Source organism: Glycine soja, chromosome 10, assembly GCF_004193775.1.
Source record: "Glycine soja cultivar W05 chromosome 10, ASM419377v2, whole genome shotgun sequence".
NCBI lineage: Eukaryota > Viridiplantae > Streptophyta > Magnoliopsida > Fabales > Fabaceae > Glycine > Glycine soja.
This window is the reverse complement of record NC_041011.1, coordinates 50,014,752-50,030,749: the sequence shown is the minus strand read 5'-3', so window position 1 is coordinate 50,030,749 and position 15,998 is coordinate 50,014,752. Positions and strand designations below refer to the sequence as shown.

Here is a 15,998-nt window from a genome sequence, read left to right as displayed (position 1 = left end):
TTTTACAAAAGATATACACTTTCTAAGCCCACCTTATTTTTCCGTATCATATCATATCCAATTGGATTATACCCCTCAATATAATGCTAGTCTGCAAATGTCGCATGGTTTAGCTCGTTATTTTATAAGTTGATTTACTTCATGAAATTGAACCCCAAAAGCTAGTCTCATGTTGAACTTGAACCACCCAATTCTCCAAAAGTTGCAAAAATGCCACAACCTAAACACCCTTAAGCAAGTCCATGCCCAAATGCTAACAACTGGTCTTTCATTCCAGACATACTATCTCAGTCACCTCCTTAACACATCCTCCAAATTTGCCTCAACCTATGCTTTTACCATCTTTAACCATATCCCAAACCCAACACTTTTTCTCTACAATACTCTCATTTCTTCATTGACTCATCACAGTGACCAAATTCATCTAGCCTTCTCACTTTACAACCATATTCTCACCCACAAGACCCTCCAACCCAATAGCTTCACTTTTCCCTCCCTGTTCAAGGCTTGTGCCTCTCATCCATGGCTCCAACATGGTCCTCCCCTCCATGCCCATGTTTTGAAATTCCTTCAACCCCCTTATGACCCTTTTGTCCAAAATTCATTGCTTAATTTCTATGCTAAATATGGAAAATTGTGTGTGTCTAGATATCTGTTCGATCAAATTAGTGAGCCTGATTTGGCCACATGGAATACCATGTTGGCTGCCTATGCACAAAGTGCAAGTCATGTTAGTTACTCAACCAGTTTTGAAGATGCTGATATGTCCTTAGAGGCATTGCATTTGTTCTGTGACATGCAGTTGTCTCAGATAAAGCCCAATGAAGTTACACTTGTGGCATTGATTAGTGCATGTTCTAATTTAGGTGCACTTAGTCAGGGTGCTTGGGCACATGGTTATGTGTTAAGGAACAATCTTAAACTGAATCGTTTTGTGGGGACTGCACTGGTGGATATGTATTCCAAATGTGGATGCCTTAATCTAGCATGCCAACTGTTTGATGAATTGTCTGACAGGGACACGTTTTGCTACAATGCCATGATTGGAGGGTTTGCAGTTCATGGTCATGGGAATCAGGCACTTGAACTGTATAGAAATATGAAACTTGAGGACCTAGTTCCTGATGGTGCAACTATTGTAGTTACTATGTTTGCGTGCTCTCATGGTGGATTGGTAGAGGAGGGCCTGGAGATTTTTGAGTCCATGAAGGGGGTTCATGGGATGGAGCCAAAACTTGAGCATTATGGATGCCTAATCGATCTTCTGGGTCGAGCTGGGAGATTAAAGGAAGCAGAGGAGAGGCTACAAGATATGCCCATGAAACCAAATGCAATTTTGTGGAGGTCTTTACTTGGTGCAGCAAAACTTCATGGTAACTTAGAGATGGGAGAAGCTGCTCTCAAACACTTAATAGAGCTAGAACCAGAAACAAGTGGAAACTATGTGCTTCTCTCTAATATGTATGCTAGCATTGGTAGGTGGAATGATGTGAGGAGAGTGAGGATGCTGATGAAAGATCATGGGGTTGACAAGTTGCCTGGTTTTAGCTTAGTGGAGATTAATGGTGCCATGCATGAATTTCTCACAGGTGACAAAGCTCATCCATTTTCAAAAGAAATATATTCCAAGATTGGGGAGATAAATAGAAGACTGCTAGAATATGGTCACAAGCCAAGAACGTCAGAAGTTTTGTTTGATGTAGAAGAAGAAGATAAGGAAGATTTCCTCTCTTACCACAGCGAAAGACTAGCTATAGCGTTTGCACTAATAGCATCTTCTTCAAGTATGCCTATAAGAATTATTAAAAACCTTAGAGTTTGTGGGGATTGCCATGCTATTACCAAGCTAATATCAGCGGCATATCAAAGAGATATTATAGTTAGAGATCGAAATCGGTTTCACCATTTTAAGGATGGGAGTTGTTCTTGTCTAGATTACTGGTGATACCCTGTTCACCTTACAACAAAATCAATACATGAAAGAAAAGTATAATTTGTTACATTAATGTGAAATTAATTTTTTTACCTGAAATAAGTGTAGTTTTTTATTTAGCAGATGACATGAGAAAAGCTTCCATCAGCTGATATTAATTTTAAATTCTTTGGAAATTAATTTTAGTTCTTATTGCCAATAATTTAGCCTGTTGACACCACAAGGAAGGGCTCACTCCATGTTGAACGACAGAACTCTGTGCTAATTGGAATTGTAAAAAGTATTCCAATAGAGGTCATTTTTTATTTTGGGGAGGAATTTATTTCATTGTTACAAATATGGATTATTTAACAAAAATTGAATTTTTTCTCCATACACGGACGAATAATTGAAGGGATTAACTCTCCTAAGAAAAAATGGATTATGGGAGTGATATATCTTTTTCTGAATGAATTTTAATATTTGAAAATAGTGTGATTAGCGTTTAAAAATAGGAACCAAAATCACATAATTACACTACTTAGAGGATAAAAATGTATTTATACCTAAACTGTTAGCGTTGTTGGTGATATATCATAGTCGCATTTCATCTCACACATTGCTGATTTAGTATCTAGCAAGGTATTCGTGTTATAAAAATCAATTTTTCCCATCAATTATTATCATCAAATATTAAGACAAGCAATAATAACCAATTGAGAAGTAGCTTAACATTTTCCTTCTAACATTGTCTCTCTTAATTTAGAGGTGAGATTCACTAAAAATTTTCAACAAATTCTAAGAAAGATTTTGCCTATGCCCAATAGTTAGTCTTTGCTTACAGCAGATTGTATTGGTAAATAAGAAAGTAAAAACAATATTTCAACAAAAAGATAACATTAAAGACTACATCTAAGTTTGCCCGTTGTTATGCTAGCTAGCCAGAAACATTGAAGAAAGTAATATTTCATAGATGCTCATCCAATAATAATAATAAACAAGAAGCATATATATATATATATATATCAGAAGAATAGTGTAAGGAGGTTGGTTTGAGGTTGAGGAGCAGAATCCTGTGGTCTACTTGCGAACGTGGAGGTCTCGGATTCCTCATCCTCAGAGGGTGTCCCCACACATTGCTTCTTTGGCTGGTGACACATTATTTCACCTCTCACCACACTCGTTGTTATTACTTGAGGGATCAGTGGGGTCAACGCAGCAGCAGCACCACCTCGTAGCACTTTCTCCACACCCATTTGGCAGAGGTGCCAGTTCCCTGTCCACAACAGCCCCACTGCTCCATTCACTGGATTTATAGTACGCCCCACTGCTTCATAGAGCAGTGACTCAAACAAAGCTGCCATACATATATACCACAATTAAGTCACAACTTCTTCACACACAAAAATAAATAAATAAATACAGCTCCTAATTATTGATATATATATATATATATATATATATATGCTAATTAATTATAGTGGTTAGTTATTCATCAATGATATGTCACTAATTTGTTTACCAGACTGCACCCGCTCTATAGAAGAATTTCTTATATATTGCCCTTAATTATAGTCACAATTGTGCATACTTAAAAATACACACGCAAATAAGAGTTTAGCTTGGATATATATAATTGTACAAACTAATCCTGATCCAGAAAATTTAACGGAACAAGGTTTAACAGATGGAAGGTACTTGTAATTCAAAATATTGTAAAGAGAACATTACTTCAACCAGGCGCCTCTGGATGTGATGCTGTTAATTTAGAAAAAAAGATTAAAAAATTCGTATATGGGACTAGTTGACATATAATATTATGATGATATGATGTAGATTATCATCTCTAGCTAGCTATTTGAAAGATTAGTCATATAATAAGAGTATCTCCATGCAGGAGTTGCTTATTATAAGATTCTTAAAACTTAAAACTACTTCTCAACAGTTAATTAGAATTGTGAAATAATAGTAGCTAGAACTCATTTTTAAGTTTTCCTAACAAAATTAAATGAACAGAATTCATGCATCCCCATTTATAATATATAGTTTTGCAACTGTTTTTTATGCATCACATCACATGCATATATATAAAGATAGGGTTGCATATATACCGGATCTTTGGTTGGGGGGTACGGTGGAAAGGAAAGACATGAGAGTGGCACGGCCGAAGAACTTGGTGACGAAGAGGGTGGCGTGAGCTTGGGCTTGTGGGTTCTCTATCCACAGTAGGCAATGTCGTAGCATGCAGTCGTCACTGCAACCCTTTCGGAGGACTCGACAACCATTGCAGCTCATGTTTTTCTTCTTAATAATTTTGATCCACCTCACAACAATCTTAATTACTTTATCTCTATCGACTAGACTAGGACAGTGTATAGTATAGGGATAATATATCTTAATTAAATGGTCATATATATATAGTTACCTGGTCTTATAGAAACAGATCGAAAGGATATGATGCAGGTTTTATAGGAAGGAAAGGCGAGTGTGGGAACATGCATCATCAATTAATCAACCAAACCCTGGTTCACTTCTGTTTATTAATATATTTATATTAGAATAACATTACTCATTATATAATTTTATATTATATAAATTCAACCATGGTTGAGTTACGGGGTCATGTGGAAAATTAACAATGTACGGCTAGATATATAGTATTCCAAAGAAACGGGTGTTCTGGGCCTGCTCAGGTTCTCCGCAGATGTTGGAATTTCTCTATAGTTGGATTCCCATCAACGTATATCTATTTTTCCATCCCATCAATTAAGTTCTCGCTTGATTCCCCATTCAGATCAATGTAAATGCAATTCTCTATTGTTCTCATGAATATAGTGATTCATAAAGTTTATTATATGATAATGTTGCAAGGTTTATCTTTTAATTTCTATCTTCTATTGAACGCTTTCCCGTGTGCTTTTCAAAGTTAGCTAGTGAGGCTGTAACTGAATTCATTTTTATATTTTGATTTGCAAGAAATCAATCTAGCTATAATTTCCGCATCCGAAACTTGCTTAATCAATTGATTAGCTTGATACCAATTGATTAAAAATGTAGTATGAGGGTTTGATGATACATGACACAAGGATGATAATTATTAAGCTGGCGTATAAAGCTAGTACATATTACATATAGGCATTGGATGTTATGATCAGAAAATGGATACGTGGCAATTGGCATCTTTATCCGAAATGGACCACATCTGCATCCACATGAAAAGAGTTTGGCGTATTTCCCAACAAATTAATGTCTGTGGAGAATGGGATTCCAATTAATTAGGTTAAACTTTGGCAGCTAAGACTTTGGCCTTATATACATGCATCTTATGTGGTTAAAGGCGACTCCACCATGGTATCAAATTGCTGTTACATGTAAATTGGGGGAGCAGGACCCAATATATCCCCTGCTTATACTATACTATAATTTAAGATATATTAGGTCCTACACATTTCAAAACTAGTTTGTGAAAGAGGGACTATTATTGGTGTATCTTCATTATAAACACAAAGGAGTATCTGTGTCCCTTCAATGTATCAGGAAGACAAAAAGAATTTGGGCATTATTATTATTATTACTTGCTTGCAGACGCCTTTCAATTAATTTGACCTTTTTCTTGAATCTAATCTCAGTTGAAGTTGCAAAAATACCCTCCTCTACCCTTCAATTTCAACACGTAGCTATTAGTGTATAAATATTGAATAACCATTTTTTATGACAATAATTTCAGTTTTTCTATTTTCTTATCTTGATCAATATTTTGTGTATAATAAATAACCATCCCTGCAGCTTCGATTTTAACATTTGGCCACTCCTTTGTAATAAACGAATCTTACTTTTTGATTTTGGAGTATAGCTCGGATGAAGCTGATCACACCTTGTGACAGAAACGAAGTAGAGATAGGTACAATATATATCCACAATATTAACCAACTGAAGTTAACAGATAGGTTATTAAATGCTACTAAAGCATAGAAACCATTGGTTGCATTAGTAATATTTATTCGTGTTTGATTAAACTAGCTGCCGCGGCACAATTAACTGGCCTATGGAATAACCTTGACTTATTTAATATAATATCATTAATCCAACCTAGAAAGATTGGTATGCGATTAATGGGTGGCGGATTACAATTAATTTTCAATGTTTGTGACGTGCATTTTAAAGCATGTTTCTGTGAATTTTAGGGGAAGAAGTTTGTTTCTTTTGATATCTGCTTTTTTTTTTTTGCTGAATAAAAAAAATGGATAGATAGTAAACAATTTGGATAGTTAAATTACAATTTCAGACCACTACTCACCTGCCTAATGTCACTGTATTTTTTTCCTATACTCTCCTATCTCAAATATTTTTAAAAATATATTAATTAGGAAAGTTAATATCATTTAGTTTTATTGATCTATTTAAAAATAAATCTTTTTTCTAAATTATCATTGATTAAAAAGTGATATAGCCATTAGAAAAACAATCTCTATTAAATAAAAATATTTTGGTAATAATTTTTATTATGTAAAATAAAATTATTTAAAATTTACTTATATTCAAAATCAACATACATAAGTATTTTTTTCCCCTTTATATTCGAGACGGGAAGTAATGTATGTTGAAGTCCCACTTTGGATTACAGTCAATCTAATTCTCCCTTGTGCCATAGTCAAATAAATGAAAAAGAATCTTCAAAGAATCTACAAGTGGACATTAAATTATATGCAAAAACAATTGGTTTGACTTCAAACTAGAATAATGGTCCACAAAATGTTAATGCATGTGTTATCAGGCATCCTCCCACAATAATAGCTTTATTTTAACCACTAGACGAATCTACTACTCGCACATCTTTTTTGGTCATTCAAACATTAGGTCCGAAATAACAGACCATGAGGTCTTGTCAGACTTTCACCTAAACACATGGCAGTAACTGAAGTTATGAGCTTTCAAGTAACTATCTGTTTATACCACATCTGGTTCCTTGAATAGTTACTAAGAAATGGGGTGAGCTTTCAATTCCACTGATGTGCAAAGGGAGGGTTTAAACAACTATTTGATAGAATAGATGTTTGGATTATATGATTTTCCATTCTTCACAATTCTACTATTTTAAACTATATGTACTCTACTCAATTTAGAAAAAGATAAACCACGACTAGTGTTGGAATCTTGTCTTGGTGAAACTAGTAAAAAGAAAGAAAAGAAACAATAATAGAAAAGCCAACAAAATGAACCAGACTACTTTTCAGGAAACTGAATGCCTCCTATTTCTGGATGGAGTAGATTTGGCTTCTTCTGGGTTAGCAGAACTCATACTCTCTGATGAGTCTGAGCCACTATTTTCACCTTGTCCCCCTTTGCTGGCCCAAAGCTTAATGAAAGACTTCTTTGACTTGAGCAACCCTTTCACCTTCCCCATGACAGCCTTGTCCATGCTGGGTTTGGTGTCTCCATCTTTGTCATTGTTTCCAACTCCATTGCTCAGCCTCAATGATGCAAGTTCCTTTCTTAACGCCTTCAGCTCCTCAGCTGTGGCCACAGCATCCAACTCATCTTCTGGGTTAGTTGTCCCTGACCTTGAGCTTCCATTCGATTCATTGTTCAAGTCTTTGATTCCTCTAGGTATGTCAGGAGTGCTGGTACCTGATGATGCAGCAGTCCGTAACTGCTCGAAGTATAGTACCTGCACAACTACACGCAATGGTAGTCTCTCATTTTGCACTGCATGCAAGCACGCGTCAACTGATAGCTTTCTACAATCCATCAGCTTGCATATCCTCTTCTTTTCGCCTTTGCTGATCCCAGGGTGCTCCTGTAGCGTTTGGAAGCAAGGAAAAAGTAGAACGAATGAATTAGTTACCTCCACATACAACTTTCTAAAAGGAAGTCACTATCAGACAGCAAATAATGCTAGTGGTGAAGCTAAATATTACTGTATATTGAGCACATAATTTTTTTCTATATTGAAATACCAGAGTGTAAAAGCACACTATAACAAATCTAAAATGAAATATGCAAATTGAATCAAAGAATTCTCTTCTCGAGAACAGTTACCTTCAGATATGTGTCAATAGCCCTATAAAGGCCATCATGAGCTGGCCGAGAGATGCTAGACACTAACTCGGCAAGATTAACAAACTCTGAGAAAGGTAAATTGGGATCTTTTGCTATTTCAGCAAGGTACCCATCTATGAGCTTTGCAACCATCAGCTTAGAAGCATCTGATAAAATCCCTGGTTTTCTTATCCCCTCAAGTTCATCCAGCCCAACTGACTCAATCTCAGCATTGTGATCCTTAATAAAAAACACTCTAACAATGTTCTGTACTATACTAACATCATAGATTGTAGCAGCCCCATCTGGTGCTTGAATCAAAATATCACTTACAGAAGCCTCCTCCAGTTGCTGCCCAATTCTCTTTACCAGCTCTTCTTTAGTCCTATCTCCCGATTCTACAAAAATGGCAGCTTTCAATAACTTGAGTAAGAACCTACAAGGAACACTGCCTTTCTCAGTAGGCAGCAACCACACAATAGTTTCAACTATTAAACGGTGCTTGGATACATCCCCACACTGGATCATACCCTTGCTGAAATTTGGCAATCTTCTATAAGCATAAGCTTTCAAAGCTTCGCCAATTACTTCATTAGATTGAACTGCCTTGGATTTAATATTCGTAATCACAGACTTGTACAAATCAACTTCAAGCTCACATAAATCTTCAACCCACCAGTCTTTTGGCACCAGTCGAGTTCTGAGTCCATTCTGGTTGGACTCAATCCCATTTTCCTCTGGAAGCTTCTTCCGGTTATAGGTGTAGGACCAATCAACTTTGGATACATCAACGCATGCCTTATTTGCTATAGATTCAATGCAATGACTGACAACCTTTAGGTCCTCAACCAAGGGTAACATAGACTTTGAAGTCTGAAGAAGGATGATTGAATCCTTCCAACTACGGAAAATGCTAGAGCTAAGGAAAACATCAATCTTGTAGATGAGGTTCCCTTTCTCAATGGCCTCATGCATTCCAAGATACTCTGCTGCACATCGAGTTGCTATTACATTGTAAGCATTGAGGGTAACAGTCATGCCATAGCAAAACTTAGCACATATCTCAAAGGTATTTGCACCACCAGGAATGTCAAAAATTTGAACTTCATCTACATTTTCTTCATTATTGAGGGAGATCAATGTCTGTAAGCGAGAACTCTTCGATAGAAGAGGAAACTACACATCAAAGGATTTGATATATCAGTAAACATAAAATGAAAACTTGAAGCAAAATTGATTTAGCTGTTTATTTGGATGTTGTAACTAATATGAACCATGTTTCCCCAACCTCTATAGTAATTTTCAAGTAATAGTGGCCCAGCGAGATTCTTTTTAAATTCTGAGTTTTAACTCACAAAAAATGAATCTTAAAACTGTTCAATTCAGCCTTAGACAATGGGGTTAACAACTTAACAATAGGTCAGTAGTTGTTCTGCTCTCCATTAAGGTCATGCATGAATGACTACTCACTTTATCAGAGCAACAATGTACATGTAAACAAATATTTTATCAATTTAAATTTGTCACATGAGTTTTGTTACTGTGTGCCCTTTAGGTACATGTTGAGGAATAAAAAACAAAACCAATTACATGATAAAAGAAGACCAAACGGCCCCTAAATATCTTGAAAATCCAAAAACCATAAATAATGCTATTTTTTTGTTCTTTTACACGAGTCCTATGGAAAAATAACATCAAAGAGCAAATCATCCTCACCATACATAAATATATTGGGAAATGAATATCAAAGTATGAATTTCTGACAGTAACTATCCAAAAATTGCCATAAATATTGAGATTTGAGACTCGTAGAATCACTAAATGCCAATATGGAAATTCCCAGTTGGAGACTAGATAAGTTTACTGGGCTGAATCATACCTTGTGTAGATAAAACTTTATATCCCCTACATTAACAACAATATCTGATGCCAACTCACTTGCCACATACCTGCACACGAAATGCATCTTGAGAAAAAACTGTCTGAAAATAGGGTACAGGAAATGAAAAACAGATAAAAAGTAGGCAGAAAAGTATGGTGGCTAGGTTTTAAAAAAATGATTGAGAATCTTAAACCTTTTCCCTTTTCTGAAGTTTCTTTTTACCCTCTTTTTAATTGGATTGTTCAGCAACACAAGTGGACTAAACATACTCAGATGAATGATTTGAGGGGGGAAGACAAAGAAGATAAATAGTGATAGGAAAATAATGAGTTCTGATTTTCAAACTCCAGGCTCAACAAGTGAAATCTTATTGTACATAGTTTTACATGAACCATAATTACCATGCAAAAACCTTAGTTTCTAAAAAGGATATTCAAATAATATACAATGACTTCTTGATAGCTTGCTTTAACAACACCACGAACACTTTCCAAAGAGCTTCTTCTCAAAGCCCAATATGGATTCAGCATGTAAGTTAATTAGTTTCTTTCAGGCTAATTTTCTGCATACTTGATGCAGTTATGTAGCAAAAGATGCCATGTGCTGTAGTTATTAGGATATGTGACATTGGGATGGGTAGCCAGTATCAAGATGTTATAAAATTAACATAATTTGCATATGACAATACCAAATAATACAGTTTTAGAGAATAGCAGTAATTTGAATAATTAATGGATAAATAGTAGTGTGTAAAAACACCGCACATACAGAAGTAAATGGAGAAAAAATAAATAAACAAACAATTTAACATCAAAGGAATGTATGAATCCTAGCTAGGGCGGCATAATGTGCAGCCATAGGCCAATAGCTATCAGGTGCGGGGCATGGTTATTATTCATATATCTAATATTTAATATTTAATAAGCTACATTTCCCAGCATTACCTTCTTGTGTATTTATTTATACCACGCATTATGAAAGATGGAAGCCATTCACAAATAAGAATTGGAAAAGATTAAAGTTGTTCCAATTAAAAACAGGAAGAATAAGAAGGAATGAAACGAAAACGTCTCCTTAATCACAGAAAAGCTCCTTGAAGAATGAAGTACATCAGGGGAAATCAAGACTTGTAGGAACTGTAAATTCATTCAATTACCACCTTCAAAACAAACTATAGGAACTAATGAAAGAACTTGTTGGGAGAACGCATATGATGCTTATCAACTTATGTAAACTTATGTATGTTTGAAAAAAAAGAAAAGGAACAACAGCAGCAGCACATGAACAAAAGTAATTCACATCACAGCTAAAAATATGTAATAAACAACAATGTGTATATTAAAAAGAATACATAACATAATCTCACCTAACATTGTTTCCATCAGTTTGAAAGGTATCAGGCTTAGAACCAAGCTTCATGAACTTCATCTTGACAATAATAAGATCTGCTTCCTCTCAGTTGATGCCGACTCAACCGAAAAAACTAAAAAAAAAAAAAAGATTCACCACCACTCAATAGCCGATTTCTAAATCCAATAAGTCACACAGCTAGCCCCACCAAAAACATTCCTACATAAATAGCAGCAAAAAATTTCCCAGAAAAGGAAAGAGAAGTGCAACCCCAGCCACTGAGATTTATCCAAGATTGTTGTTGGCTATAAGAGAGAAAAGAGAGAGGGGTTTATAGAGAAACAAGGTTAAATAGCGCAGAGAGTGAGCGAATCTTGACAGCAAACAAATGCAGAAGAAGGTGAATGAATAATGAGAGTGTCCAATTTTTTAAGCAAAGGTTCTCTTAAATGGGAAGAGACTCCAACAAGAGATTGTTTCCTTGGTCGACGGCAAAGCCCACGGAGCCCGGGCGCACCGAGTCAGCTCAGGGGACATAGCCAACAGACTGTTTAACACTAAACAATTCTCAATACCAGAGACACAAATCTGACTCCACCTCACTTTCCCATATTTCTTTATCATTTCACTTTCTGTTTTCTTTGTTTTTTAAAAGCCAATAAAGATTCACACCTCTAGTGAGTCCCCTTAAAGCTCCAAGTTCCAAATCCAGCATGTGTATATATATAACTATAACTATACTTATAATGCTTTTCTTTTTTTTATTATATGGTTGAAAAGTTTGAAAACCTGCAACTGAAAACAGCATCTCGGTATCAGTTGAGAAAACCACCAAAACTGTAGACAGCAAGAATCTTTTGGCAAGTATGGAATAAATGAAGAAGATCACGAATATGGAGTTATTATAGTAATGAAAACAATCATACATCAGCTACTTGCAAGAATATATATCATAAACAAACTTGGGCTACTGAAATCTGAGGAATCCACCAGAATGTATCTCGCAGATATCTCTATCTAGTAAAATAATGCCTCTGTGGTGCTGTGAAACTCTCAACCACACATGAAGAAATATGCCTTAGATCAACTTGCAAATCACAATGACAAGCAAGCACCAAACTTCACTCTCCGTGTAGTTCCCAACAACACTCGACACCCCCATTTTTTAAAACCCTTGATGTAGAGATAAACAACTACACTCACGCATTGCTAAAAAAGCAAATAACATAGCTCAGCTGACGCCCCTTTTGTTAATCTTAAAGAAGGAAAAATATCATTTTTATAGAGAAAAACATTAAAAGAATATGAGAACACAACATAAGCAACCATGAAGCTGAAGGCAACAAAAACAAAGGAATAACGAGAGAATGGTAAAGCAGGATCTTACAGTGCGGAGAGAGTCACACACAGTGGGAGTTCAATAGAAGATGGACAAGACAAATGGTGCAGTGCAACAGGTGTTGTTGCAGTGCATGACAGTGCGTTTGTTTGTGTATGTAGGGAGTCAGGAGGAGCACCAAACTGAGTTTCAAATTTCAACATTCAACAGAGGCAGAAGCTGATGAAGGAGAAAAACAAGAAAAGAAAAAGTAAAACAAAAAAGAAAGAAAAAGAACAATCAATCAGAGAATGAGTTGATATGGTTTCTTTCTTCTTCTTTTTTCTGATGCATCTGTGTATGTAAGTAACTCTAAGTACACTAAATGACAAAGTATTATAGTAGTTTTAGCAGCCTTCAGGAAGAGAAGATTGGCACTTTTTTCCTAATGCATTTTGGTCTTTGATTTGAAGTGAGAAAGTGTGCAGAGACCATTCAATTTCTGGGGTGCACGTTGCTGAGTTGTGCACGCCAAAACTGACACTTCAGCTTTCTCTTTTCTTTTGCATCCTCCTCCCTCCCTTCAATAACGCGGACTCCTATGCTGTAGTATAGTAAATGGACCTCTCATTAAATGAATGCCTCAGTTCTCAGTTCTCAGTTCTGATCAAAGCCCATGTGGTAGTGTGTGGTGTAGTAGCCAACTCAGTCCTAATCCTCCACCCTTTCATTTTCATCATCACTCACCTCTTTTTCCTTAGTGGACAGTTGGCATTGGCAAGACCTGTTTTTACTTTCTGCCTCAGCAAAAATCCTTACAATTTCGAATTATTCTTTATAATGGTTATTACTAAGTTTATCTATGGTTCTTTTCAATTGATAAATTTGTGAAAAGACAATAGTATTTAAAATTTGGAGTTTTCCACATTAATAATTGGTTGATAAGACAGCAAATTGCTATTCAAAATCATGAACAGTTTACTTTTAATTACAAAATCTTGCTTCTTCTTTTTTAGTGAATTATACTCTCTTGTTTTTTTTAAAAAAAACAAAATTATCTGCATTGATGACTTAAAATTTTGTTCTTTTAAAGTGAAAAGGTTAAACTATATTCATTGCTAATTTGAAGAAAATTGAGTTGATAAAATATTTTAATTCAAATCAATAATAAACTTCTACTTTTTCACTTATACATCTTCTCATATTTGACTCTTCTAAAGTGTAATAAAAACTGTTAATTCAAACATTAATGGTTAAATTCAATTTAGAAAAATCAATCAAAGAATTAAAACAAATAATTTATAGTCCTCACTTAACTCTTTTTTTTTTTGTCGAGACTTCGCTAAATTTGAATTGCAAACAAACATCGCTAAATCTTATACGTATACATGGATCTATGGTCAAAATAGTTATAGAAGTTTCAATAGAAATTAAATTCAAAATTAATTTAGAGTTAATATTAATTAAAGTAAGATCCTTAGTTCCTCCCTGAGGAGCGCAAGGATTATAAGATCATACTGTTGAGAATCCTACATGGAATGATTAATAAACATAATGAGTGCTTATATAACTGGATAGGTCATCCCTTATGAATCCCTTTTTAAGGAAACTTTTCTATGCCTATACTGCACTTTAAATCTAATAAGTGTTTATTTTCAACCTCGACTTATAGAATATATATTTCTTTTAAGTGTAAAATCTTACATATAAACTCCTCCATTTATCTTGATGACCTTAAAATTACTATTTATAATTGGATAAACATTCCAACTATTGCTAGCGTGTGTTTAATTCCACGTTTGCAAGATCACATAACCACATTGATGTTAATAGCACGTTAATTCTGTTAAATAACGCAAAAACAAGTGTTTGTTATTTTTAAGATGACATATGTTAAAGGCTTCCATCCAAACACGTTATTAAATTGTAATGCACTTTACAAGATTACTCAAGTACTATCACAATTTCATTATACTTACATTGCTAATGATTTGTGCCACTTGAATAAGGTGATAAGTTACATGTAAACATAACTATATATTAGTACAGGCTAAATTCTACCAAGGAGGATTGAAAAACCTTTAATTAATTTGTTCTCGCCTAAAGCCAAATGGCACAAATCTAAAATTTCACATGTTGATCCAGAGACGATACAACACGTAACTTGTAAATGAAGAAATAATTGTTGAAAAGTTGAGTCAAACTTTTTTTGGTTTCAAAAAGTGGAGTCAAATATGGTAACATACTAAACTTTAAGAAAACTGGCTAATAGTAATTAATTATTCGATCATTGATTTTTCGTGTCCAACATATTTACCTAACTTTACAACATATATATTACAGTGGCCTAGTTCAGAGCCTGTTGACTAGTATATAAATGCTACTAATAAAAACCTCTTCACATCCAACAGACACATTAAGAAAGCACATTGTATCATAGAACCACTCAAGAATATATCATATTCCCATTTGAACACATCCCCATAATAGTGCTAGTCTGATATATTTGTTTAAACAATATATCTCACCTCACTCATGCACATGTTTAGGTCCCCCCATTCCCTGTTTTTCCCTAAAGTCTTGATAAGGTGCCTAAACTAAAACTCTTACACATGATGCTGACTGTATGACCACAAATACTAAATATTCCACCTTCAAATCCTTTTTTTAGTAGTATATTCCTTCGGCAACACTTGATTCCTTCAACTTTGAGTTTGAGATTGGGCTAGCTAGCTGGTTCAAATTAATTCAAAGATGATATTGAGGTGAAATTGTCCAAACTCATCGTATTCTTTGTGAGATTCCCAATAAGGATTAGTCAACGGCTCGTGGTCACGCCGAGTGCCAAAAAGGTGTTGGAATAATATCAAGTCACATTACTCAATTTAATTTGGGTTTAAGAATTAAGCCTTTAGATATAGTACTGCATCCTAACACCTTTTATTTGGATAAGACCTATTAGAAGTGGTCACGGCAAAGCAATTTTTGTTCCTATAAGTACCCGACATTGCTTAATTTTCACCATTAGGATCTTAAAAGAATATAACCCTCATATGATACCATCACTATCAATGTTGACCTTGCCTCACCCATCTTTGCCAAATTTTGTTTCTTTGAGACTGATGCTTAGGCAAAATAAACAAAGAAAAATTAACTTGATTTGGGACAGTTATGTTTAGGCTATACCATTATCTCGAGAAAATTTCAATTTCTATATCAACCTACTCTAGCTTCTGTGGTTCATGATATCACAGAGAGGAAGGGATTTCTAGGGTGGGGGGACAGTGTAATCATAATAGTGTGTGAGAAACCTGTAACGGTTTAATGCTGCAGATTTTGCGCATAAACTTTGAGATCATAGCTAGCAATGCAAATGATACTACTTGATTTCTTTTCAGACTAATTAAAAACAGCAATTGCATTCAGAACTCATCATGCACAAACTAGCCAGTTAAAGAAATTTGTACGGAAATTTCAGAACTCATCATGCACAAACT

At 35.0% G+C, this 15,998-nt stretch overlaps 3 protein-coding genes across 4 annotated transcripts; 1 reads left to right on the top strand and 2 right to left on the bottom strand.

The window, feature by feature from the left end:
• The first annotated feature begins 77 nt into the window (after positions 1-77).
• LOC114370829 (pentatricopeptide repeat-containing protein At5g43790) lies at positions 78-2,171 on the top strand. Its single transcript, XM_028328221.1, has one exon. The coding sequence runs from the start codon at positions 170-172 to the stop codon at positions 1,943-1,945; it is 1,776 nt and encodes a 591-aa protein (XP_028184022.1). The 5' UTR covers positions 78-169; the 3' UTR covers positions 1,946-2,171.
• A 635-nt stretch (positions 2,172-2,806) lies between these two features.
• LOC114369528 (LOB domain-containing protein 38-like) lies at positions 2,807-4,332 on the bottom strand. The gene is made up of 2 exons (XM_028326760.1): positions 4,024-4,332; positions 2,807-3,269 (listed from the first exon to the last, which is right to left on the bottom strand). The coding sequence occupies exons 1-2, from the start codon at positions 4,205-4,207 to the stop codon at positions 2,938-2,940; spliced, it is 516 nt and encodes a 171-aa protein (XP_028182561.1). The 5' UTR covers positions 4,208-4,332; the 3' UTR covers positions 2,807-2,937.
• A 2,554-nt stretch (positions 4,333-6,886) lies between these two features.
• Positions 6,887-13,224, bottom strand: LOC114369306 (BTB/POZ domain-containing protein NPY2-like). 2 transcript variants are annotated; one of them, XM_028326516.1, is made up of 6 exons: positions 12,994-13,224; positions 12,571-12,741; positions 11,200-11,316; positions 9,831-9,900; positions 7,952-9,127; positions 6,887-7,709 (listed from the first exon to the last, which is right to left on the bottom strand). In XM_028326516.1, the coding sequence occupies exons 3-6, from the start codon at positions 11,259-11,261 to the stop codon at positions 7,143-7,145; spliced, it is 1,875 nt and encodes a 624-aa protein (XP_028182317.1). In that variant the 5' UTR covers positions 11,262-11,316; positions 12,571-12,741; positions 12,994-13,224; the 3' UTR covers positions 6,887-7,142. The 2 variants fall into 2 exon arrangements, with proteins under 2 accessions (XP_028182317.1, XP_028182316.1); XM_028326515.1 differs by having other exon boundaries at positions 12,571-13,224.
• Between the last annotated feature and the right edge of the window lie 2,774 nt (positions 13,225-15,998).

Coding starts and splice junctions, on each gene's coding strand:
- LOC114370829 (XM_028328221.1), top strand. CDS start 170: ATGTTGAACTTGAACCACCCAATTCTCCAAAAGTTGCAAAAATGCCAC.
- LOC114369528 (XM_028326760.1), bottom strand. CDS start 4,207: ATGAGCTGCAATGGTTGTCGAGTCCTCCGAAAGGGTTGCAGTGACGAC. Junction 3,270..4,023: donor ACCCCCCAACCAAAGATCCG/GTATATATGCAA, acceptor TATGTATGGCAG/CTTTGTTTGAGTCACTGCTC.
- LOC114369306 (XM_028326515.1), bottom strand. CDS start 11,261: ATGAAGTTCATGAAGCTTGGTTCTAAGCCTGATACCTTTCAAACTGAT. Junction 9,128..9,830: donor TAAAGTTTTATCTACACAAG/GTATGATTCAGC, acceptor TTTGATGTGTAG/TTTCCTCTTCTATCGAAGAG. Junction 7,710..7,951: donor CTATTGACACATATCTGAAG/GTAACTGTTCTC, acceptor CAAACGCTACAG/GAGCACCCTGGGATCAGCAA.